Source organism: Garra rufa, chromosome 12 (genome assembly GCF_049309525.1).
Source record: "Garra rufa chromosome 12, GarRuf1.0, whole genome shotgun sequence".
Classification (NCBI taxonomy): Eukaryota; Metazoa; Chordata; class Actinopteri; order Cypriniformes; family Cyprinidae; genus Garra; species Garra rufa.
In genome coordinates this window covers 4,467,460-4,494,610 of record NC_133372.1, presented here as the reverse complement: position 1 = coordinate 4,494,610, position 27,151 = coordinate 4,467,460, and the positions used below count along the sequence as shown (strand labels likewise).

General features: G+C 36.5%; 1 protein-coding gene across 2 annotated transcripts; it reads right to left on the bottom strand.

Annotated features, from left to right (window-relative positions):
* Positions 1-383: 383 nt before the first annotated feature.
* kdm4aa (lysine (K)-specific demethylase 4A, genome duplicate a) lies at positions 384-27,091 on the bottom strand. 2 transcript variants are annotated; one of them, XM_073851200.1, is made up of 22 exons: positions 26,991-27,091; positions 25,454-25,613; positions 25,197-25,372; positions 23,545-23,659; positions 23,229-23,422; positions 22,560-22,609; positions 22,368-22,471; positions 22,147-22,284; positions 21,635-22,041; positions 20,852-21,027; positions 18,206-20,772; positions 16,548-16,638; positions 13,706-13,887; positions 13,392-13,587; positions 11,204-11,280; positions 10,727-10,782; positions 8,507-8,615; positions 3,727-3,915; positions 2,807-2,977; positions 2,315-2,434; positions 2,148-2,240; positions 384-622 (listed from the first exon to the last, which is right to left on the bottom strand). In XM_073851200.1, exons 2-22 carry the CDS (start codon positions 25,598-25,600, stop codon positions 485-487), a joined length of 5,496 nt encoding a protein of 1,831 aa, XP_073707301.1. In that variant the 5' UTR covers positions 25,601-25,613; positions 26,991-27,091; the 3' UTR covers positions 384-484. The 2 variants fall into 2 exon arrangements, with proteins under 2 accessions (XP_073707301.1, XP_073707302.1); XM_073851201.1 differs by having other exon boundaries at positions 20,852-21,024.
* Between the last annotated feature and the right edge of the window lie 60 nt (positions 27,092-27,151).

Sequence of the window (27,151 nt, the reverse complement as noted above, 5' to 3'; positions counted from 1 at the left end):
GATCCGCATCCATAAAATGGCGATGGCACCTCCGTTCGGTAAAACACGGGTAGAAACAGCACCCTCGATTAAGTCCAATAAATTAATGCCGTTTGATAAAAGCATATATTTTATGAAATAGAGATTACAAATATTCTGTATCGAACGAATGTGATTTAGAGCAACTCCATGAACCTGTTGTTCATGCTGATGTGTTTCTAGGGCGTTTGTGGCACAGTTTCACAGCGCTGAGGTTAACAGGGCGTCACACCCAAAGACAAAGCTGCATTCTCTGAGAAAGACACTGTGAAACACCCTGCCTCGACTCCAGAGCCATATATCAGAACAGATGGCCGACCGAGGGCTAGTAACAGTCCACCGAGGAGTGGTCCAACCCATCCAGGTGTCCGACCCCTGCGAACTGAACGCTACTGACATTGGCAGGGTGTGCTGGAGTCGCTGGATGAGTGCTGGTGGTGTCGGGTGAAGGCCGTGTCATCGCTGGCTACTCCATGATGGCTCGGTAGATGACGGGCTCGATGTAGTCGCCTCTGTACCTGGAGTTGATCACTCTCTGTCTTTTGCTCTCCTGGACCTTCTTCTCTCCAAACATGCCATCGAAACGCATGTCTGATGCCTTAGACTGAATCACACACAGGAAAAAAATCAACAGAGCGCATTAGTGCCCATCCACTTTCTCCAGAAGAAATATATTTTTTTTCTCCATTCTTTTTTCCTAAAGGGATTTTAAAAAGTAATCATTAAAGCATTTTAAACTATAAACCAAACTAATCAGCTATGATTTACAACTTTCCAACCTTGGAAGCAATAAGTATTTGAAATTCCAATAAAAGGTTTACAAAAAAAGTGTTAAAGGCTTTAATGGGGGAAAGAGCTACAACCCTATTAAGCATTGCATATTACATTTTAAAAATGATTGTTTACTGCAAAATATGTATATACAGTTAAGGTCAAAAGTTTACATATACCTTGCAGAATCTGCAAAATGTTTATTATTTTACCAAAATAAGAGGGATCATACAAAATGGATGTTATTTTTTAATTTAGTTCTGAGCTGAATAAGATATTACACATAGATACGTTGGCAGTGCACAAGAGAAAATAATAGTTGAATTCATAAAAATGATGTTCTTCAGAAAAATCCTTCAGGTCCCACAAATTTGAGTTTTTTCAATGACTGTATAATTTTGAGATCCATCTTTCACACTGAGGACAACTGAGGGACTCGTATGCAACTATCACAGTAGGTTCAAACTCTCTCTGATGGTTCAAAAGGAAACAAAAGGCATTAAGAGTTGGGGGGTGAAAACTTTTGACAGAATAAAGATGCGCACATTTTTCTCATTTTGCCTAAATATCATTATTTTTTTTCATTCAGTGCCTTCTGTAATAGTTGCATATGAATCCCTCAGTTGTTCTCAATGTGAAAAGATAGATCTCAAAATCACACAGTCATTGTTGGAAAGAGCTCAAATATGCAAAAATGATGAAAAACCCAAGCATTTGTGGGACCGAAAGGATTTTTCTGAAGAACAGCAGTCAGGTTAACTGTTCAGGACAAACAGGGCACTCATGAACAACTATCACTAAACAAAAAAACACAGCTGTGGATCATTCAGGTAACAACACAGTATTAACAATCAAGCCTATGTAAACTTTTGAACGGGGTTTTTACAAGTTCAACAATTTTTTCTTCTAAACATCTTTTATGTGAAATATCTTATTCAAGTAAGTACTAAATAAAAATAACATGCATTTTGTATGATTCCTACTATTTTGCAGATTCTGCAAGGTGTATGTAAACCTTAGACTTCAACTGTATACTGTATATGTATACAGATGTAGTTTTTCACCATAAATTCAACTGTTAACAAAAATAAGTTGCAATAATATGGACTGATGGCTTCAACAAAAGCATACACCTTTGAGAAACAACCTCATAGCTCATAGTAGGATTGTCTTTAATAGTTTACAAGTTATAAATCAATTCCCCATGCTACTAATGAATGGATTTTTACTTCTAACCACTCCATATGCAGAACATATTGAATTATTAATTGCACTTGACAAGCTCAACAACTATATAGAGTACTGTCACATCTTTTTTTTATTTTAGTATTTGCTGTATCCCTAATATATGATCTCACCAGACGAGATTTGACCCTCTTGGGCAGCTCTTCATCTAGGGTGTAGACGTCATCTCTCTTTGCAGTCAGCTGTGATCCGTCCTCAAACTCCACCTGAAGAGATGCAGCGATTTACTAAACAGGTGAACACAGACTGAACCACCTGACCTTTTCTTTTAGACATGTACCTGGTACATCTGAATGACATGAGCTGCCACGAATTTGGCTCCATAGACAAGACCGTCCGTCCATCTGACCTGAACCACTTCACCCTGAGGTGGCGGACCCAGCTGAGCACAGTCTCGGTTCTACATGAAAGCGTCAAATATACAATATACAACATCTTAAATATGCAATATTTTAGAATACTGAGTGCTTTTATAAAAGAAAAATAATGCTTTTATTAACCAAGGATGCATTGAATTGATCAAAAGTGCCAGTAAACACATTTATAATGTTACAAAAGATTTCTTTTTTAAATAAATGCTGCTATTTTAAACTTTCTATTCTGTGTCAAAAATGTGTCATGGTTTCCGCAAAAATAGAAGCTTCACAGCTTTCTCAAAATTCCCTGATATTTCCAGGTTTTCCATGCCATTGATAATGACTTAAAACAGTAGTTAAATGCATCTTTTCTATGATAAACTGCTGTAGAAAAGAGATCTAATGTGACATCTTACCACAATGTCCTCTGGGAAAAGGTTGTCGCTGAAGGAGCCGTCGTCAAAGTTGACCTCATAAAATGTCTCTTTTGTCAGCTGTATGACTTCACACTGGTAGTAACGTCCATTCTTGTGCTTGCAGATGACCTTCTGACCCACACTGAGCTCTCTCATGGCAGCTTTATTACGCTGCAGAGGAACAAGAGAGATCACTCATCACATCAGCAACAAATCTGATAGTAGATGCAATTCACAATAGGGGTGCACGATAATTGTTAATCAGTTAGTTGTGATTATTTTGCACAAAAAAATACAATTACAATTATTATTCAATAATTATACGATCATTGTCATTTTTAATGCACTTTCACATAACCACAAATTAAGAGAATGTGCTTTTTTGCAGTTTTAGTTGCACTCACAGACCGCAAAACTCCCATCTTACAAGTTTGCCTGTTTTCAGCTCGTATCATCACTTTACGTAATGTAGAGAGAATGTGTCAGTGTTGCCAAGTGGACAGAAAAACCGCAACCATGAAAGCTTGTGGAGGCTTGTTATCAATTAAAAGAAAATGTAAATGCCAAATGAAAAGGAAACATAAATATTGCACAATGATGATGCTTAATAAATCGTGAGAAGCAGAAACTGTGATCATGATTAAAATACGATTTATCATGCAGCTCCAAGTGTAAATAAAAGTGATGCACTATTTACATCTAAGTAATGGTGAGTATTTGAATGCACATTATACAAATGGACACTGTTGTAAATGCATTATTTGATTGTGGTTTGGAGAAAAAAGATGCTGTGCATGCACTGTGCTATTTGCATGAAAAGGAAACAGGAAAGGGAAACAGGAAGAGACTTTTGAGCCAACTGGTACAGCCACCTGTTGCAGCCATGTGTTGCATAATCTCAGTATTTCAGAGCGCAATACCTCCGATTGTACCGGCCCTTTGTGGCGGCAACAGGTGACGTAGACGACGAAGGGCCAGTCGTCCGGGTGCATGATGATGCCTGCGGCCTGTGCGCAGGTCGGGTGATATGAGGTGGGGCAGCGACCGTGAGAGCACTGCACACAACAGCCCAACGTTTTCTTCATCCGCCGTTTGCAGTAGTAGCATTTCTGTAAGCACATACAAGGGGGATGAGCTCACACAGGGTTTCTGCAGGATTTTCAAATCTTATTTAATGCCCTTTTTAATGCCATTTCTAACATTTTTAATGCCATACGCAACCAATAACTACAGGGCTCGAAATTAACCTTTTTTTTTACTTCGTAGCACTGGTGCTCCCAACTTCAAAGAGTTAGGAGCACCAATTTTTTTTTAGGAGCACCTAATTTCTTTTTAGTAATGCGCTGATCTTAATTCTTCATGATTGCAGATGTTTTACAAGCAAATTGGCTGATTCTGAAAGACTTTTTTATATATTTATTTTATGCCTTAAGCAAGGGACAAGAATGAATGAAAATACATGAACAAGATGTTTATTTTCTCTATTATAGGTACAGCCATTTAAATTAGAGGCAACCACTGCATTTTGTATAAACAAAAAATAAACGACACTTCTTTCTTAGATGTATAGACAATAAATGCAAGCATGATCAAAGTAGGCTACTCTTTCAATATTCAAAGTGCAAATAGAAACCGAATTTTTCAAGCATGATACAGTTATAGACAACTATAAAACTTAATACAGCCCACATATTAATAACAGCCTAGATATGTTATGTAGCCTAATTTGCGTGCAATGGAGAGTCGCTCTCTAAACGTGGGGTATTAAAATTGCTTTTGAATGTGCGTGCGCGTTTTACTTTTGGTTTCGTTTTAACGATCGCACGAAACTCTCGACGACGCGGAGCGTGCATTCTACAATACAAGAGATTACTTTCAAAACCATTTGAAAGTGGGAGGACACAAACGGGATTTTGAAAAGTGTCCCCCGAGTGGAAATTACGCCCCTGCGTGAGTGCAACTCTGCCGCTGAGTTATCATTTGATGTGAATGAATGCTGCGTTGTACAGTATATTAAGACGGAGGCGACAGAATTGTATCTGATAGAATGTACGCTGTAGTAGATTTCTTCAAAAGCAGATTGTGGAGACCTTTTAATTGTCCACAATCAAAAGAGAGAACCTGTCTCTGTATTAGCTCACAACAGTCTGTGCAGTAGTTAGGCTAGCGAAAGTTTTGTAAAGAAATGAAACCAAGTCGCAAGACAACAATTTCTCGCATTCGCACAAATGCTCCCAAATATAATTTGAGGTCGCGCAGATTAAATTTTGGGAGCATATGCGTCCAAAACGGTAGCAATTTCGAACCCTGAACTAACACGGCTGTGTATGAATGCATGTATATCTCAGCTGAACATAATTAGAAATGGATCAGGAGACAGCTTCAAATGTCAGCGTTTATTTGCAGATTCCAAAATTTCAAATATCAAGTCTGAACAGAAAAAAATTCAGAATCTTCTAACTCTTTAGAGCAGGGGTCCCCAAACTGTCCGACATTTGGACAGGCCCTCTGAACAATGCCAGAGACATAGTTTGAAAAAGAAAAAGGAAAATGAAAAATTTTAAATATACGTTTTACTTATATCATGTCGGTATTTGATAACAAAGGTTGGCTTTCAAACAAAAATTTCTTAGTTAATTTTCCTAGTTATTAAACATAGCCTAATTATTTGTTAAATTCACCAACAGAATGGTATCATCGCGATCGAACGGGTGATGCGCGAGCCAGCTAGAAAATTCAGAGCGATGACAAAATGACTCAATAGCATTTGAGGTGAAACTAGCTCTGCTTGTGGGACAGGTGCAAAAGCAAGACTTCACTCATCTCCCAGTTACCCAAAGTTTTTCAGCTGAGAAACCAGTGGCCCCATTACCATTTGAAAAGTCTGTGGAAGCGCTGAAAATGATGAAGGCAGAGTTTGACGTGTGATTCAAAAAACACAGTGGATTCTTCAATCAATTTTGCTTGACAAGCCTCTCAAGGCTGCAGTTCTCTCGGTTGGTTGTGCATCTTTTTCTTCTACAAGTTTTCCTTCCACTCAACTCTCTGTTAACATGCTTTGATACAGCACTCTGTGAACAGCCAGCTTCTTTGGCAGTGAATGTTTGTGGCTTACCCTCCTTGTGAAGGGTGTCAATGATTGTCTTCTGGACAACTGTCAGATCAGCAGTCTTCCCCATGATTGTGTAGCCTAGTGAACCAAACTGAGAGACTATTTTGACGGCTCAGGAAACCTTTTCAGGTGTTTTGAGTTGATTAGCGGATTGGCATGTTACCATATTCTAATTTGTTGAGATAGCGAATTGGTGGGTTTTTGTTAAATGTAAGCCAAATCATCACTATCAAAAGAACCAAAGACTTAAACTATGTCAGTCTGTGTGCATTAAATTTATTTAATACACAAGTTTCACAATTTGAGTTGAATTACTGAAATATATGAACTTTCTAATTTATTGAGGTGCACATGTGTATCTTTTAAAAAGAAATGATAATTTGTCTGTGTGGTGCATAACAAAATAAACAATTATAGCATTAAAAGGTATTATAAATACAGGTAAAATCATAATAAAATAATAATAATACCAGTAGTCAGTCCAGCCCATGGTATTTTCTTTTATAAACCGACCCGGGCCCCCATTAAAGAAAAGAAAATGATGTGGCCCTCTCAGAAAAAAGTTTGGGGACCCCTGCTTTAGAGGCTAAAACTGGCTGCTCTTAAAGAATGTCTCACACAATTTTGGACCGGCCAGAAGCAATTACCAAAACTGGTTCCGTGTTTATCATACTTCGCGACAGTGAATCAAAGTTATTAATTATACACTGTATAATTAAGCCTTTTTAGCCTAAAGGCTACATTGAAGATAAATTGGTAATATGTGACCCTGGACCACAAAACCAGTCTTAAGTCGCTGGGGTATATTTGTAGCAATAGCCAAAAATACATTGCATGGGTCAATTTTTTTTTTCTTTTATGCCAAAAATCATTAGGAAATTAAGTAAAGATCATGTTTCATGATGATTCTATGTAAAATTCCTACTGTAAATATATCAAAATGTAATTTTTGATTAGTAATTTGCATTGTTAAGAACCTAATTTGGACAACTTTAAAGGTGATTTTCTCAGTATTTTGATTTTTTTGCACCCTCAGCTTTTCCAATAGATGTATCTCGACCAAATATTGCCCTATCATAACAAACCATACATCAATAGAAAGCTTATTTATTGAGTATTCATATGACGCATATATCTCAGTTTTGTAAAATTTAACCTTATGACTGGTTTTGTGGTCCAGGGTCACATATGTGTTTCTTCAACACTATCTAAAGTTTTAATGCCCGTATAAAACAATTTAATGCTTTTTAATGCCATTTAAGGCCTTAATTTTCGCAAAATCAATTTAATGACTTTTAATGCTTTTTAATGCCCTGCGGAAACCCTGTCACAGGAAGTCAGTTCAGAGGAAGTGGGACAAGAGGAAAGGACCCTAATAACACTTTGCCTGCTTACACCAAAGCACTTCCAGTAAAAGTCAACATCCTAAAGCAAAACATGTCATTCTCTTGCATGAACGTATATGATTTAAGACGCATCAACAGAGCTGGGCAGATTACTTACAAATTGTAATCCGTTACTGATTCCAAATTACTTGACAAAAATTGTAGTCAATAATGTAATCCATTACAATACACATTTTAGGAAATATAATCAGATTACTTTTGACCTAACTAGTTTATCACATTGATTTAAACAGGATAATCTTGTACCATAATGGTGTAACAATACAAAGAGTTAGAGAATACATTCCTTTCATTGTAATCAACAACATGAAGAGCATTAAACATTATATTACATCAAGGTTTCCCAAACTGGGGTTTCTAAGGAACTAAATAAATGTAAATAAATAATTTTAAAATAATAAACAAAATAATTCACTTACTAAAAAAGAAGAACTATTTTATGTTTACCTGCAAGCCTTATGACCATTAACCAATGTCAGAGAACCGTGAACATGCAAATGTGATACTTATTAAAATATTTATTTTAAAATCTCAGGGGTACTGAAAGGTGTCATTGGTTATGATTTCACTTTTTTAACTTAAGTTAGTGTGTAATGGTGCTGTTTAAGCCTAAACAACATCTGAAATAAATATTCAAATATTTTAGGTGAAAGAGATGACAATAAGTTCGCAAATAAGAAATTAAATACATTTGAAAGACAAAAGCTCTTCTATAATATATAATAATTCATGGTTAAATAATCAACTGAGTGATAATTCAAATAAAAATGAAGGTGTTCATCAGTAGTTGATGCAATGTTGAAACACTTCTTAAACTTGAAATTATTTTTGTACATTTACTGGTCAAATGCTTTCTGAGTGTATATAAGCAGTAGACTATTTTAGAAAGTAAAATGTAAAACAAAAAGAGGAATCAATAAATGATAAATAATTTATTGCTATTGTGTGAATAACATGTAATCATGTAATAAATAAAAAAGTAACTGTAGTAATTTACTCTAAATACAAGAATCTGATTACGTAATCCAGATTGCATGTAGTAAGCAGTTACTACCCAGTTTTGCACATCAAGCTGTTGAATAATGAAGGTTTGGTGTGAAACCACATCTTGAGAAGTGAAATGTTGGTGTTTGAAACAATGCCCAGTTTATATGTTTTCTAGAGAAGGGAACAGAAACTCACCAGCTTGAATCTCTGTAAGGGAATGCCGCTGAGATCCACAGGCGATCGCTCAGCGATGTTCACAAAGCGAGCTTCCAGCACTGCCACCGCACACAGGACGTGAACCCATCTGCACATGGAAACACATGTTAGCAACTTGGGATGATGTTCTTTGGAGTGCATACAACATTAACCAATCCTGACGAAAACAGCAGGATGAATCTCACAAAACTTCTCAAGATCACATTTCAGTGCAGAATCAAAGCATAAAAATAAGCAAACATATTTAGGAAATGGGATACTGAAATACATTTCCATCCTGAATTACTGTAATTTGTTGTTTTACGTGTTTTACAAGTCATTCTGTAATTATCATAGGGGAACATTTCATAGCTCTTTTGACTATTGACGGAAATACCCGCTTTTAGACATGTTCGCACCGCAGGAACTGGGAATGATTTTAGTTATAGAAATACCTTTGAGGGGGACTAAATTAGCTCTAACGTGAGAGTAGGGTCTAACTCAACACAACAGGAACTACCAGTGACGTAAGTGTAAGATGACTGGGCGAACATAGTCTGTATAAAACACTGCCACCTTCCATTTACATATATTTACTCCACAAACGAACTCCACAAACAGTGGTAGACAGACCAACGCCGAAGTCCAGGTACTTTTCCATCCTCTACTTGTTGACACTGACTAGTTCCTATAACTGAGTTTCTATAACTACCCAGTGTGAAAGCCCCTAATTAGTCTTCATGATGGTTTTCATGACTAAAATATAAAATTTTGTATATGTTCTGTAACATTTCAACTTGGAATATACATATGATTAATTTTTTAATACCTCACATAATTAGGCACATGTCATGTCAAACCTCCAAAAAATCGTATTTTTCCACTCCAGGCACTAACAACCTTTTATTATTTTATTTCTTTTTCAGATTGAGATACCTTTTTTCTGAACCCCGTAACGGACGAAATGACAGAGCTTGTTATGAAACAAATCTACCTACTGCTCACAATGTAACATTTATCATATTTTTCACACTTTTACAGGACTAAAGCTAAAAATTAAGAAATTGTGTGTCTATGGTCTCTTTATTTTTGTAAAAATCAATAAATAATAATTTAGAGGTTTAACTAAAACCACAATTTTATTGTTAGTCCTTAACATGTCAGATAGTAATCAGCAAGAAATGTTTAATTATTAACTGTCTTCCCTATATTTTTCCAAAAATATTAACGTGACAAAGTGTGATGGGGCTGAAGTCTGTAACACATTTGAAGGTATACATTGACTTTAGTTGGTTTTGTTTCTCTCTCATATTGTCCCATTATTTCTGTGTCAACATATCTGCATTTCCAACACTGCTGCAAATGTGGGTGCAATTTCAGATGCTTGTCAAAGTTTGAGTGGACATATTACTTCAGCAAATCTATTTATAACAAAATTTTTTGGTAAGTATATATTTGTTAAAATCATGACTATTTTATATTTTTTCATTAACATTATTAATAAATCAATAAATAACTCAACCCTGTCACAAGTTTACAACCCTGTAACAATGAGAAATATATCTAATTGTGACAGGGTTGAGGTTTTTCACTCAAAATGGCCAATGCTCCTCGTGTAGTTAACATGAAAAAGAAAAAAAAAATCAGACACTATGAACATTTTGTTAATAATCTTCTAAGTACAAACTCAGTGCCTCAGGGACATGACAAAATGATTGGTTTTAGATAGATACAAGACATTATTTTGTGCTGAAACTATTAAAATGCAATAATTATTTGTATTCATTATAATCATTATAATACCAAAGTAATTTTGGTGAACTACGACTTTAGAAACTCTGGGAGACTGAAATATTAGGCAAGTAAGCTAAACAGTCATGAATAATAATGTCAAAATGAATAATCATTAAAAATAGGCATAATTTTCTTTAAGTAAAAATGAAATTTACAATTTCTTTCTTTGATTGTGAGATGAATAATACCTAGAAATTCATGAGAGATTTTGTGAAACTCACTTGGCATGACATAAAATAATTCCTGTGGCCTCAAATCAGTAACAAGTGAGATTACATAGAAACAAAAGGTTCTTGTTTGTCTAAAGCACACAAAATCTACAAAAACACTTCTAACAATTCAAGATGTGGGTAAGTTCAAGGTCAGTGGTCAGTGTGTTTCATATTATGTCAGTCCTGCCCTCTAGTGGATGTTTGTTTTACTTACTTTCCATTATTGGCTCTGTGCAATGCTCCACCTCTCAACGAACACAGACAGCAACTCTGTCAAGAATCACAGATTCAAACATCATCAGTTTGCAACACAACCTACTATGTCAATGAACAGAGACAGAGATGAAAGACCATTACTTGTTTTAGCGCAGGTGTGCAGTAGCCCAAAAATTATTTGGACACGTAAGCCAGACTTAAAGCAGAAACCATTTCACAAATAGACGATTTGGTGTTATATACTGTTGTGACACATATTTCAAACTGCTGTTTATGTATGGTACATGTATTTTGGTACTTTCTGAAGCTTGACAGCCCTGATCACTGTCTGCTTTCATTGTATGGTAGTGCAAACCTGATGTGAAAATGTGAAAGAAAGCCATACGGATTACTAACGACATGCAACTATAACGACTATTTCTGTAAGTGTCCAGATGTTTTTTGGGCCACTATATGTGAAGAAGTTTAGGTGTACCTCAGTGAGGGCGTTGGCTTTACAGCGGGCACATTTCCAGTCTTTGGAGACTCTAGCTGGAGCCACACCGTAACAACCTACAACAAACAGTGCAAATTAAACAGAACTCAGATTATTCAAACACACCCTTTACTGGCACAGTATGTTGGAAACTATGATGAAATTCCTTATTTGTCCTCAGCATCATCATGGGTGCATCTTGGGATGCTTTTCAAACAGTAGGGAATGAGTTCACACTTATGCTGGACACTTCTTTCCTAATTGCATATTTTCTTATTTAGAAAAACCTTAATTTTAGGCATCATAATGGAAAGATGTTACATTCCAGTCCATGTTATAACCAGACAAACTACACTACCATTTGTGGTTAATATTGCTTTCAAAGGGATAGTTCACCCAAATAATAGATAGTTAATAATTAGATAATAGATAGATAATAGATAATAATATTTATATAATAATAATAATAAATGTTTCTTGAGCAGCAAATCAGCATATTAGGATCATGTGACACTGAAGACTGGATTAATGATGCTGAAAATTCAGCTTTGCATCACAGGAATAAATTACATTTTAAAATATATTTAAATAAAAAAGCAGTTATCTTAAATTGTAATAATATGTTACAATTTTACTGTTTTTACTGTATTTTTGATCAAATAAATGCAGGCTTGGTGAGCAAAAGAGAACATTTTAAAAACATTCAAAGGGATAGTTCACCCAAAAATGAAAATTTGATGTTTATCTGCTTACCCCCAGGGCATTCAAGATGTAGGTGACTTTGTTTCTTCAGTAGAACACAAACAAAGATTTTTAACTCAAAATGTTGCAGTCTGTCAGTTATATAATGGCAGTGAATGGGACCCACGGCTTTGAGAGTCAAAAAAAAAAAATACCACACACACACACACACAGATAAACCAAATTTAACCCTGCGGCTTGTGACGATACATTAAGGTCTTAACAGGCGAAACAATTGGTCTGTGCAAGAAACTGAACAGTATTTATATCATTTTTTACCTCTGATCCACCGCAATGTGCAACTGTCCTGAGCGTGTTCACAACAGTCGGCGCGTGATGTGTCAACATGCTCTAGCATAGTATCTAGCATAGTATAGCATAGTATCACTCATTGCTTACAGAGAGACAAAGAGATTGTGGGTATGATGGCTACTCAAAATGGTAATTACTTGTGTTTATTCTGATTGTTGCAACCAATTAAAATTAAAAGATTACATTTGCTTGCGCAAACTCATCCAGGAGTAATGACTTTTCACAGACTCCCTAGTTTTGAGCCTGATGGACTGAATTTATGGTTGCTTGCTCTTTGTCACGTGCCGGCTGTTGTGAATGCGCTCAGGACAGTTCTACATTGCGGTGGATGAGAGGTAAAAAAATTATATACTGTTCAGTTTCTTGCACAGACCGATTGTTTTGTGTGTTATGACCTCAATGTATTGTCATGAGCCGCAGGGTTTAATTTGGTTTTGTCTGTGAATGTTTTTTCTCAAAGTCCATTGACTGCCATTATATGACTGACAGACTGCAATGGTTTGAGTTTAAAATCTTAATTTGTGTTCTACTGAAGAAACAAAGTCACCCACATCTTGGAATACCCTGGAGGTTCATTTTTGGGTGAACTATTTCTTTTAAATGTTTTTAAAATGTTCTCTTTTGCTCACCAAGCCTGCATTTATTTGATCAAAAATACAGTAAAAACAGTAAAATTGTAAAATATTATTGCAATTTAAAAATAACTGCTTTTTATTTAAATATATTTTAAAATGTAATTTATTTCTGTGATGCAAAGCTGAAGCATCATTAATCCATTCTTCAGTGTCACATTATCTTTCAGAAATCATTCTAATTTGCTGATTTGCTGCTCCAGAAACATTTCTTCTTATAATTGTTATTATATTATTATTATTACCCATGTATAAAACACGTTTGATGATTATTATTTGTCTGCAAAACATGATTATAGTTTTATTTCAAGATTCTTCTATAAATAGATAGTTTAAAAGAACAGAATATAATCTAAATATAAATCTTTTGTAAGATTACAAATGTCTTTTTTTTTGTTGGTTTAAATGACTGACTCCAAACTGACTCAGGCATCACAAAACACCTAGTCAATGAGGAAACAAACAAGTATTGTGATAGTCCGGGTTGTCAGATCAGTACTCACTAGTGTGCACACGGACACTGCAAAGGGAGCAGCTGATGAGCAGACTGGTGCCGTCCTCCTCCAGGTGCGATGTGGACGGCTGAGCGTCTGCGCTGTCCTCTGTGGTGGTGGTGAAACATCTCTCTGGAATCAGAGGCTTGGTCCTCATCTGACCTCTGGGCAGCACCACAGCCGGCTCGCTCTCGCCCCCTTCAGACTGAACACAAACACATGAACAGGATGTTGCACAGGAAAGCACTGGAAGTGTCAGACTTTTGATATACTTCAGAGACAGGAACAGATAAACACAGATCTGTGAAACAGGCCAGACGTACCCGCTGATGTGCCTGGAAGAGCGAGCAGACAGAGCAGTACGGAGGCCGCAGACCCATCTCTCTGTTGTATTCTCTCTCTCTTTCTGGATTATACGGTCTGTTCTGCCACAGCTGGGCCAAAGGTCGCGCCCAGGCCTCTCCATCCAGCCCATCCTCCTCTGAAGCAGCCTGATCCTGCAACTCTACACATGCAAACACAATCAATCACATTATAATGAACTGGAGATACTTTTGCAGTTTGATTTACAGTACATTTTTTGTTGTTATAATACTTTGTATTCCAGTTAAATGTGCAGTGGTGAGTGCAAGTGAAGCATTCATATGGTAACTTCCTGAAAAGGACAACACTGTGACTGTATGGAACATTTCAACATTGCTCTGTTTGAGTAACCCAACATAGCAACGAATAAACTAATTGCATTGAGTTCAGGGCAGGACTTTCATTTTGCACAATGTGCAAACATTTGTCATTCTGTTTGGTGATGCTTGTGTACAGAAATTACACACTTCACACACTTCTGACGTATTTTAGACTACAAAGATTATTTTGTGGAAAAGTATGTGGGACATTTATATATATATATAAGGGACAACTTTTCATGATGGATGTACTGCTTACAGATGGTCACTAAAATCTCAGTAATTTGCAAACTATAAACTTTTCCAAACTTTTGTTTTTCAACTATATATATATATATATATATATATATATATATATATATATATATATATATATATATATATATATATGTGACCCTGGACCACAAAACCAGTCTTAAGTCGCTGGGGTATATTTGTAGCAATAGCCAAAAATACATAGCATGGGTCAAAATTATTGATTTTTTATTATTGATGCCAAAAATCATTAGGAAATTAAGTAAAGATCATGTTCCATGAAGATTTTTTGTAAAATTCCTACTGTAAATGTATCAAAACGTAATTTTTGATTAGTAATATGCATTGTTAAGAACCTAATTTGGATAACTTTAAAGGTGATTTTCTCAGGATTTTGATTTTTTTGCACCCTCAGATTCCAGATTTTCAAATAGATGTGTCTCGGCCAAATATTGTCCTATCCTAACAAACCATACATCAATAGAAAGCTTATTTACTTATTTACTTTCATATTATATATACATCTCAGTTTTGTAAAATTTAACCTTATGACTGGTTTTGTGGTCCAGGGTCACATATGTGACCCTGCACCCCAAACCAGTCATAAGTAGCACGGGTATATTTGTAGCGATAGCCAACAATACATCGTATGGGTCAAAAGATTTTTTTTTAATGCCAAAAATCATTAGGATATTAGGTAAAGATCAAAACTTAATTTTTGATTAGTAATATGCATTGTTCGTACTCGCTCACCCCTTCTAATGAACAGGTTTGACTACTTCAGTAATAGAAGTGACTTTAAATGCAGACTTTGAGCCAAAAACTCATCACCAAACACCAATGACTTGTACAAACGCTACATTGACAAAAGTATTGGGACACCCCTTCTTTAAAACAGAAATAGGCACTTCTAAAACTGTGGCAACAAATACGGAAACATAATTAATGCATTTAAAAACTGTATTACCACCTCTGTTGCAAAAGTTTTGGATTTGTCTAAAACGACTGTACTGGAAAAAAAAAAACAGTAATATTGCAAAATGTTATTACAATATAAAATAATGTTTTTTATTTTAATATACTGTAAAATATAATTAATTTCTGTGATGCAAAGCTGAATTTTCATTCTGTTACTCCAGTCTTAGGTGTCACATGATCCTTTAGAAATCATTCTAATATGCTGATTTATTATTAGAATTATCAACGTTGGAATTGTTGGTATTTTTTTGGAACCTGTGATTCTTTTTTTCAGGATTTTTTGATGAATAACAAGTTAAAAAGAACAACATTTGTTTGAAATATAATCTTTTCTAACAATGCAAATCTACGCTATCACTTTTTATTAATTTAACACATCCTTGGTGAATAAAATTATTTCTTTCAAAAAATAAAAATAAAAAATACAAATTCACTGACCCTAAACTTTTGAACAGTAGTGTATATTGTTAGAAAACCATTCTTTTACTTTTAAATAAATGCTGTTCTTTTAAACCTTTTATTGATCAAAGAATCCTGAAAAAAAAAAAAAGAATCACAGGTTCCTAAAAATGAAGCAGCACAACTGTTTCCAGCACTGATAATAAATCAGCATACTGGAATGATTTTTTAAGGATCATGTGACACTGAAGACTGGAGTAATGATTCTGAAAATGTAACTTCAATTTTAATGTATATTTTTATAGAAAAACATTGTTTTACATCGCAATAATATTTTAACAATATAATTTTTTTGCCTTGATAAGCATAAAAAAATCTTTAAAAAACATTAAAAATCGTACTGTTCCCAAACTTTTGAACAGTGTATATATCAATTATATACCAGAAGTTTGCAAAGTACTGAGATTTTAGTGACTATCTGTAAGCAGTACACTGATCATGAAAAGTGGTCCATTACACTACTGACAGATCACACATAACATAAAATTATTTATATACTATTAATGTATATACTTATATTTTAATTAGCTTTTATTTTTTATATTTTCAGTATTTATTTTAATTTTAGTTTCACTGATTTTGTTGTGCTTGTCATTTTCATTATTATTATTTTATATTTATATATTATTCTATTTAGCCTTATTTTTATTTCAGTTGTGTTTCTTGCCATTTTCAAGTTCTTTAAGTTAAGTTTTTAACCTAATATTTCAATTTAGTTTCAGCTTTATTTCAACTACCGAAAATAGTTTTTAATCATATTAGTTTTAGTTAACAATAGCAACAAACTGACCTTCGTCACTGATGCTGTCCTTCATCAGAGGATGGTGCCTGGGGAGTCTGGGAAGTCTGTGCTGAGCTTCCACTGGATGTTCAACTTCTTTCTGCAGGACAACACAAATTCACACTCATTACATGCAGCGACACACACACACAAAATACAACAGACTTTCACAAACAAGAGCTCGTAAAAACCCCCTAGTGATTTATGATGGAACTGCAATGGAATTGGGATGATGCGAAAGAAATAGCCAGTTAAATTAGAAAAAAAATGAAACGTGTAAATAATCCTGAATGAACTCAGAACACTGTTTGTTGTGCAAATCAGCATCTTCTTCACTAACCACCCACAAATTCAAAGCTAAATGCACAGAAATGCATTTACTGTTGCTGTTATCGCTGAGCATTTAAAGTGAGTTATTGCCATTATTTTCAGCACTTTCCTTTCCGTGTAAATTAGACTTATTATATTATTATATTGCCTGGAGCGATTAACATCACACTACTACTGCTCCCTGGAAAGCAGGTGGTACACAAACTATTAAAAGAGTTGTTCATGCACATCATTAATTGGTGGCAGGAGTTATTCATCAGATGACGAAGAGCGCTGCAAGCATGCATATATCCAGACGCGTGATGCAGTTGAGTGCAATTTCATCATTTTAAATAGCTGGGACTGTGGCAGTGGGATGGTGCTGTACAGTTACATCTACTACTGCTACTACTGAGTCTACTGCATCCTCCAATCTACAGCATAGGCATTCAATAAGAAGAAACAAATCTAGCACTAATTTGTGGATTTGCATTATAAAGTGCTGCAGGAATAAGTCCTAAATTCTTTTGGTTCTATCATCAATGTTTTTTTTTGAATGGGGTTTTGTTTAAATGCCTGAAATAAAGTCTGTGGTGAACAACAAAAGCTCAAGATATTTTCATGTTTTAATCTACAAAAAATACATTACTTCTTTGGAAAAATACAGTTGTTTAGTGTCTAAATGGAACTACAGATGCTGTCAGGGTCGGGAAACTTATCTACTCACTAGTCGCTTTTACAGACTAATCACACTCTTGCAAACTATTCTAAGGCAAAACTAATGGAAGCTTAGTGATGCCGAATGGGGTGTACGTTTACAGCCTTACTTTAGCTTTTTAACTTTGGTGACTGTATTTAGGCTTTGAAATTCATTAAAGTTGTTTCATGTCTTCCTTTCTTCAGTTGTAAGAATTTTTTTTTTTTTTAGGAAAACATTTCAGGACTTCTCTTCATATAATGGACTTCTATGGTGCCCCCGAGTTTGAACTTCCAAAATGCAGTTTAAATACAGCTTCAAAGGGCTCTAAACAATCCCAGCCGATGAAGAAGGGTCTTATCTAGCGAAACGATCAGTTATTTTCTCTCTCTTTTTTTTTTTTTTTTTTACAATTTATATACTTTTTAACCTCAAATGCTCATCTTGTCTAGCTCTGCATGAGCTCTGTGTATTCCGGTTCATGACAGTTAGGATATGTCGAAAAACCTGAAATGTTTTCCTCAAAAAACATAATTTCTTTATTATTAAAGAAAGAAAGACATGAACATCTTGGAAGACAAGGGGATGAGTACATAATCTGTACATTTTTGTTCTGGAAGTGAACTGCTCCTTTAAACAAAGTCAGACAGCACATACGCACCTTGATGTCCTCTTGAGACTCGCTGTCGGAGTCGCTGTCTCGGTCTCTCTCATGCCGAATGCGTGGTTCGAGATCACTGTAATCTCCTTTAGCATAGCTGTGGACATGCAGCACCTCCGCTGGGCTCAATGTTCTCTGGAAGATGTGCTGGACTGCGGGTGGACACACCTGACTGCCTCCCGCTGACACATAGCTATACTGCGACTCGCTGACCTTAAGGTTGATGGCGCTGCTGCTGGGTTCAATGATGACATCATATGTGTGGGCGGAGTTAATGCTGGGCTTGTGTTCAGGGCTGAGGGTGATGCTGCCGAGACCTGGTTGGACATCACAGATGTAGGCGGAGTTAACGCTGAGTTCGTGTTTAGGGCTCATGGTGATGTCGCTGGGTTCTGTGGTGACATCACAGCTCTGGGTGGAGCTAATGCCAGATTCATGTTTAGGGCTGATGATGTTGCCAAGTTCTGGTTGGATAGCACAGGTGTGGGCGGAGTTAATGGCGGGTTCGTGTTGAGGGTTGACGGTGATGTCGCTGGGTTCTGAGGTGGCATCATAGCTGTGGGCGGAGCTAATGCCAGGTTCATGTTTAGGGCTGATGGTGATGTTGCCGAGTTCTGGTTGGACATCACAGATGTAGGCGGAGTTAACGCTGGGTTCGTGTTGAGGGTTGACGGTGATGTCGCTGGGTTCTGTGGTGACATCATAGCTGTGTGCGGAGCTAATGCCAGGTTCATGTTTAGGGCTGATGGTGATGTTGCCAAGTATTGGTTGGATATCACAGCTGTGGGCGGAGCTTATGCTGGGTTCATTTTCAGCACTGATGGTTATGTTGCTGGGTGCTGGTTGGACATCACAGCTGTGGGCTGGGCTAATGCTGGGTTCATTTTCAGCACTGACGTTGATGTCGATGGGTTCTAATTGGACATCACAGCTGTGGGCGGAGTTCATGCTGGGATCATTTTCAACACTGACATTGATGTCACTGAGTTCTAGTTGGACATCACAGCTGTGGGCGGTGCTTATGCTGGGTTCATTTTCAGCGCTGATGGTTATGTCGCTGGGTGCTGGTTGGCCATCACAGCTGTGGGCGGAGCTAATGCTTGGTTCATGTTTAGTGCTGATTGTGACGTCGGTGGGTTCTGGTTGGCCATCACAGCTGTGGGCGGAGCTAGTGCTGGGTTCGTTTTCAGCACTGGTGGTTATGTAGCTGGGTGCTGGTTGGACACCACAGCTGTGGGTGGGGATAAAGCTGGGTTCATTTTCAGTGCTGGTGGTTATGTCGCTGGGCGCTGGTTGGACAGCACAGCTGTGGGCGGAGCTTACGCTGAGTTCATGTTCAACGCTGACAGTGATGTCGGTGGGTTCTGGTTGGGTATCACAGCTGTGGGCAGAGCTAAAGCTGGGTTCATTTTCAGCGCTAATATTGATGTCACTAGTTTCTATTTGGACATCACAGCTGTGGGCGGAGCTTATGCTGGGTTCGTGTTGAGAGCTGACGCTGATGTCATCAAAGCTGTAGGCGGAGCTAATGCTAGGTTCATTTTCAGTGTTGACGGTGTTGTCGCTGGGTTCCGACTGGACATCACAGCTGTGGGCGGAGCTAATGCTGGGTTCGTTTTCAGCGGTGATGGTGATAGCAGTGGGTTCTGATTGGACATCACAGCTGTGGGCGGAGCTAATGCTGGGTTCGTTTTCAGCGGTGATGGTGATAGCAGTGGGTTCTGATTGGACATCACAGCTGTGGGCGGAGCTAATGCTGGGTTCATTTTCAGCGCTGATATTGATGTCACTAGTTTCTATTTGGACATCACAGCTGTGGGCGGAGCTTATGCTGGGTTCGTGTTGAGAGCTGACAGTGATGTCGCTGGGTTCTGTGATTACATCACAGGTGTGGGCGGAGTTAACATTGGGTTCGCGTTTAGGGCTGATGGAGATGTTGCTGAGCTTTGGTTGAGCATCAAAGGTGTGAGAGGAGTTAATGCTGGGTTCGTGTTCATCGATGCCTGTAATGTCGCTGGGTTCTGGTTGGGCATCATAAGTGTGGGAGGAGTTAATGCCAGGCTCACTTGGACTAGGGATGATAGTATTTACAGTGTTGTTGCTAGGTTCTGCAGAGACATCACAGGTGTGGGCAGAGGTAATGCCATGTAAAGAGGAGATGCTGCTGGTAGATATAGATATGAGAGGCGTGACGTCAGTGGCAGGGATGTCACTGGAACACGAATGGGGTGTGATGTCACTCTGCTGGGCATCAGCGAGGTCACCATTTGGAGTAATGTCATCGGGCTTGCTTTGGACATCACAGCTCTGAGTGACGTGTTCGGACTGAGAGGCGACATCACTGCTTGGAACTTCATCATCAGCGATGCTGTTTGTGGATTGTGAGGATGAGGTGACGTCAGTGGGTTCAAAGGGAGTGATATCATCTCTTTGCTGCGTTGTGATGTCACTGCTGGAGGTGGGGTTTGATGGCGAGAGCTCCACCTCCATGCAGGGATGTGCTTGATTCTCTTGCTGTTGTGGAGGTGGGGTATCTGTCTCCATCGTCTCCTCAGCTTGTACATCACCTGCAGAAATACACATTGGTTGCTTAGTATTTTTATTACTGCATCGCCTGTGTATAATTTGCTGTATAAGAGGCTCTACCTGGGTCAGCGGAGATGGATTGTCCATTCTTGTTGTCTGTCTCAGCCTGGCTGAGTTTGGCTTTCTTCTTCTCAACTTCCTCCTCTTCTTCTACCTTCACTTGATTGTCTTCTTTTGCTTCATTGTCAGTGCTGGGTCTGAGCCGCTTCTGCCCCACATTCTGCTTTGGACTGCTACTGTATGAAGAGAAAGGGGAAAAAAAGCTAATTTAATTCATGAACCATCACAAAGTGTGCTTTAAGCAAGAGATGTAGCCCTAAGGAGAACTGAGACAAATTGTATTACAGCATAAAAACTAAAGAGCATGTTTATAGTATATTTACTGCTATAACACAATTACTAAAAGGCAAAATGCATTCAATTTTTCAATTTTTGTTGGTTGAAATAGTAATTATCATCTAGTTTTCTAGTCAGGTACTATATCTTTTAGCATATCCTTCAAAGGTGTTTACTTCAGTTCAGTGTTATTTTAGTATTATTTATAATTTGAATACATAATATGTGTTTTTTTATATTTATATTTAGCTTTTAATTTTTATTTCAGCTTACGTAATTTTAGAACAATGAATGAAGACCTTTGGGTTTCTGTGTGTAGTTGACAGTGTTTTTTTTTCCCTGAAGAAAGGCTCCTTCTATGTCCATAAAATTATGCTCTGGTTAGATTTGTGCAGTATCTTGTAATAGCCAAAAATAGTTTGGAATTATGTGAATGAGGACTTGAGTGCTTAACATTTATAAGCAAATCAAACTCCCATCAGCATTTTAGAAAAACATTTTACACACCTGTTGATCTGCTCTGAAGTGCTGCTTGGTTCTTCATCACTAACAGGCTTCTTTTCCTCTACCTCCAGACCTCCTTTCTCTGCTTCTGCGTTCTCCTTTGCATCTGTTTCACTTTTCACTGTTTCAGTTTTGTCCTCCTCTCGTCCGTCCGAGTTTGCTTTCTGCTCCTCTCCGGTCTCTGTTTCTCCTTTCTTCTCCTGCTTTTCTGCTTTGCTGCTATCACTGAGCTCTCCTGTCTCACTCTCTGTCTTTCCATCTGTCAGGAACTCTGCCGCCTCTGGCGTGGGCTTTGAGTGGTCAATGGGCACATTGTCTTTTCCTGCTTTCCAAAGTTTATAGCGTTCTGGCTGGAACTTGCGAACAAACAGATCCATGGATATTTTCACCATGTCCTTCCGGCAGGAACACTAAGAAAGAGATGCACATCAACAAACAAAAACATACCTGCGGTACCATACTTTAGATCTAAATACTCAAAACTGGGGGTAAACAGTGTATGCGAAATAACATACTAATGTTGCCAGCTTTCCATAATCGATCCATCGTTGGGTGGCGAAGTTAGTGGATTCTGCACAGTTAAAGCCATGGTTAAACCCAGCGTGATATCCAAACGGAAACGTCACAATGAACTGGCCTGCTTCCTGTGTGACCTGAGGAATTGAGCAGAAAGAAGTCAAATCATTAGATAAAATCAGCAATGACACAATGAGATGATAAAAATCAAGTTACTGACCTTTTCAAAGGGTATTCCATACTTCCTCAGAATTGACGGTGAAATTAAAGTCATTTTATGTCGCAGGAAGGCTTCGCAACTTTGGGCGCTTCCAGGAAAAAATCCTGCATGAATGAAAATGAAAAGAGTACTCAGTTAATGAGCAGCTGAAGAAGATGGTACTAATGGTATGTTTTTAGAAGACTACTGTACCTTTCGCAAGACGCTCCAATCGTTTCCCATGTTCTGGAGGCACAATGTACCTGCAGAAAAGTGTGTTTTTAATTCAAGATGAAGTAATAATGCTTTTAAAATCTCTTTAGGAAAGTATAAATATTATTAGGGTTGGTAAACTTTTTTAATGCTTTGGGAACAAAAAAAATAATAATTTTTTTTATATATATATATATATATATATAAATTAAATAACTGTTTTTTATTTTCATATATTTTAAAGTGTAATTTATTCGTGTGATCAAAGCTGAATTTTCAGCATCATTTCTCAAGTCTTCAGTGTCACATGATTGTTCAGAAATCATTCTTTTATGCATATTTGCTGCTCAAGAAATATTTCTGATTATTATAAATATTGAAAACAGTTTTGCTGCTTCATATTTTTGTAGAAGCGTGATGCACTGTTTACAGGATTCTTCAATGAATAGAAAGTTTTTATATAAAAGTTTTAAATATTTTATAACATTATAAAGTGACTTTTGACCAATGCATCCTTGCTAGATATAGTAATTTCAAAAAGTAAACATGAACAAATGAGCTTGCTTTTTTAAATGAATCTGCTAAAAAGTCTCAGCTGAGAAAAAAAATCTCAATGCTGACCAAAAACTAGATTTGTTACATTCCTATCCTTACAAGTTGTGACATTACCAGGACTTGGGTTCTCCAAAGTGCAGGTAGTTGATGCTGTAGAGATCCATGTCCTCTGTGTGCCAGGCGAACGTGCTCTTCCACATCCCGAAATAAAGATATGGAGTGTTTACTCCTTTGATTGTGATTCCGCTCTCTCTCTCCACCGTGTCCAAAATAGTGTTCAGACGGCCAATATTCCACTCCGTAACGTCCTGTATACAGTCACATAGTTATTTGTAATCATTGCATAGCACTATTATCACATTGTAAACAACGGCTGTAACTGAAACAACAGTTAAAAATGTGTCATTGATAAAAAGGCCAGATTACTCACTGGATCGTAGAGGGTTCCACTGACGTCTGCTCCATATAGTGGTGGATTGAATGTTAAATTCTTCCAATATTTCCTCTCTAGTTCATCAAAATCAGCATATCTGGGATTACAGAACCTGCAGTCGAATCAGAAAAACATTTTACTATGGTGACAACATGATAGGACATTCTCAGTGCGTGTATCTCTGAGCAAAAAAGAAACAAGATTTGAGAAGTAGGCTCAGATATTATTAGATAACACTAAGTTTGTCTGTTCTATCAGACTTACACTACCATTCAAAAATCTGGGGTCAGTAATCAAAAGCTTAAATTATAATGTAACAAAAAAATCTAGTATAAATATATATGCTGTTCTTTTGAACTTTATATTAATTAAAGAATTCAGAAAAAATGTAATTCCATAAAAATATAAAGATGCCGAAAGAACTGTTTTCAATATTGTTTTCAAATGTTTCTTGAGCATTAAATCAGCATATTAGAATGATTTCTGAAGGATTACGTCACACTGAAGACTAGCGTGACGATGCCAAAATTTCAGGTTTTACCACAGGAATAAATTACATTTTAACATACTGCTGCTCAAAAGTTAAGGATCAGGTAAGACTTGTCATATAAAAAAGTCTCTTATGCTCTTCAAGGCTGCATTTATTTGATCAAAAATACAGAAAAAAACAGTAATATTGCAAAATTTGATTACAATATAAAATAATGTTTTTTATTCTAATATATTTTAAAATATACTTTATTCTTGTGATTCTAAGCTGGATTTTCATCAGCTGATACTTTAGAAATCATCAGAGAACAGCATCTATGCTATCACTTTTTATTAATTTAACACATCCTTGGAGAATTAAAGTATTAATTTCTTTCAAAAAAATAAAGAACAAAAATTTACTGACTCCAAATTTTTGAACAGTAGCATATATTGTTATAAAACCTTTCTATTTTAAATAAATGCTGTTTTTTAACCTTTCATTGATCAAAGAATACTGAAAAAAATATTAAGCAGCACAGCTGTTTTCAACATTGATTATAAATCAGCATATTAAAATGATTTCCGAAAGAACGTGAAACTGAAGACTGAAGTAATGATACTGAAAATGTAGCTTAGTATCACAGGAATAAATTATTATTTTTTTATATATTCACATAGAAAAGTTATTTTAAATTGAAATAATATTTCACAATATTACAGTGTTTTCTGTATTTTTGATCAAATAAATACAGCCTTGATGAGCATAAGAAAACCATTTAAAATCTTACTGATCCCAAACTTTTGAGCAGCAGTGTATATTACAATAGAAACGATTTATTTTCATTTGTAATAATATTTCACAATATTACAGTTTTTACCGTATTTTTGATCAAATAAATTCAGCCTTACTGAGCAAAAATGACTTCTTTCAAAAACATAAAAAAATTGTACAAACCCCAAATTTCTGAATAGCAATGTAGTTAAACCAGCAAAAAAAGGAGAAAAAGTCATGTCATAGATAGAGAATGTTATTACTTTAAAATATTTTTTACACTGATTAATCCTGCATAATAACTCTAGAAAGTTTTTTTAAGAAGCCAATTATGTTTTAATTCTTTAAACAATTCTTTGGGCATCAGGGTTTAACTGTATCAAAATATCAGTGTTTTTCTGCTCACTTGTCTGTGTTGGCAGTTTTGCGGAACTCGCAGACAGTCATTGGCTTCTTCTGGATGTTGTACTGAGTGAAGAGACCTGATTGGCCAGTGACCACCTGCTGAATAGGGGCGGGAATCACCAGGTCATCAATGTCATCATAGGTGCGCCGGGGCTTCCAGTCCTTTGGTGGCACCACCTGACGAACAAGCACATCGGTCAGCTATGCAAAATTTCATCCACAAGCATTTAGAGCTGAATAAAAATGTTATACACTAACCCTAGCCATCCCGGCTCTGTGAGCCCCCTGCGACTCCATGTATGCAATGTATCTGTTGAAGTCTTTGAACTCCTCTTTTGTGGGATGAAAGGTCATGATCTTGGAAACAGGACTCTGGGAGCTTTGAGAGACCGAGTCCGAAGCCATTCTGCCACTTGGACTGTAGGAGAAACAAAAACATGATCATTTCAACAACAAACACATAAACAAAACAAAATACATAACATACTTTTTTTTACATTGTTACATTTAATTATAACTTCTTGCTCCACAAACCATTACCTAACCAACAAATAAACTCCACTACTAGGCAAGACAATTTAGTAACACATTTAAACATATATACAATTATGTTGTGATTCAAAATATTGCATAAGGAAAAGAGAAAGCCATTTAGTTTTAAACATTAAAAAATATATATATATTTATTTTAGAAAATAATAAAAAAGCTCAGTTTCAAAAAGTATTTAAGGGGAGACCCTGCAGGCGAAAAGTTTGAGATTTTGTGTTTTTTGTTTTTAGACTAGTGGAAAGAAAACATCCAGAAAACACTGTTAGGTGTTTCTTTTATAGCACTTGGCTTATTATGAATTAATCATATAAACAATATAATAATTAGTTTTCATAAAATAATTATACATTTTTAATTATAAATAGTTTAAAGATTATATTTAGATATAATTATAAAAATAATAATAGGCAGATAATCCAGATAACCATTAATAATATAAATAAGGACAGAAAAAGTATAAATAATTACAACCTGTTGGAAGAATTAAATACAAACAATAACAAGGTTGATTAAAGCACATTGATTAGATTAATATTGATTTAAACAGAAAAAAAATCGACTGAAATAACTTGTGACAGTTGACAAGGAGTTCATAGACTTTACTTACAGAAATACACTTAATGAGCTGTTCTAATCAAATTAACATTATATGATAAACCAAATGCAGCTTCAAATGCAGAAATACACTCACTGCACTTTATTCAAGCAATAAAAACATTAACCCACTGTACTGTTATGTTTATGAATACTGAAGCACCTGTAAACTCACACTAGCATGCTAGCTTACATTAGCCTGATGAGCACATCATATCTAATCATTCAGAGTGTTTAATGAGAAAGCATCTTATTTATGAATCTGTCATGATCTCATCATTATGTTCTCCTCAGGACCATTAAAAGTTTCGACCCCGAAATCTCTCAAACTCACAGCAAAAAACAACAACAAACACACTGACGGCTAAAGCCGCTCAAATCAACACAAACTTACTTCTGTCACACACACACACACAGCGCTTTAGCTCAACACACACACGGTCATAGCCATTCAGACAGTGTAATAAACGGCTTTTTGTAGTGTATAACTGTGTTATTACATGAATTATTGATCCGCTCCAAACTTTGATGAGCCTAGTGGCTAACTACTGTAAACACCGACATCCACACACTACAACATACATCAAATCACTCCACACACTAATAAACCCGATCATATGTGTCAGGAGAGGGCGAGACGAGTTTACTCACGGGTGTCGCGGGCTCAGCTGAAGGGTGTTGAGGGCGCAACTCAGAAAAACAGCGCAGAAAAAGACGATTGCAGATCAGACATGTCCTCCATTAGAGTGCAGCACGACTGCGCATGCGCGCCCACTGTTTACAAAGATGGAAGAAGGCGTTCCCCTGCGCGC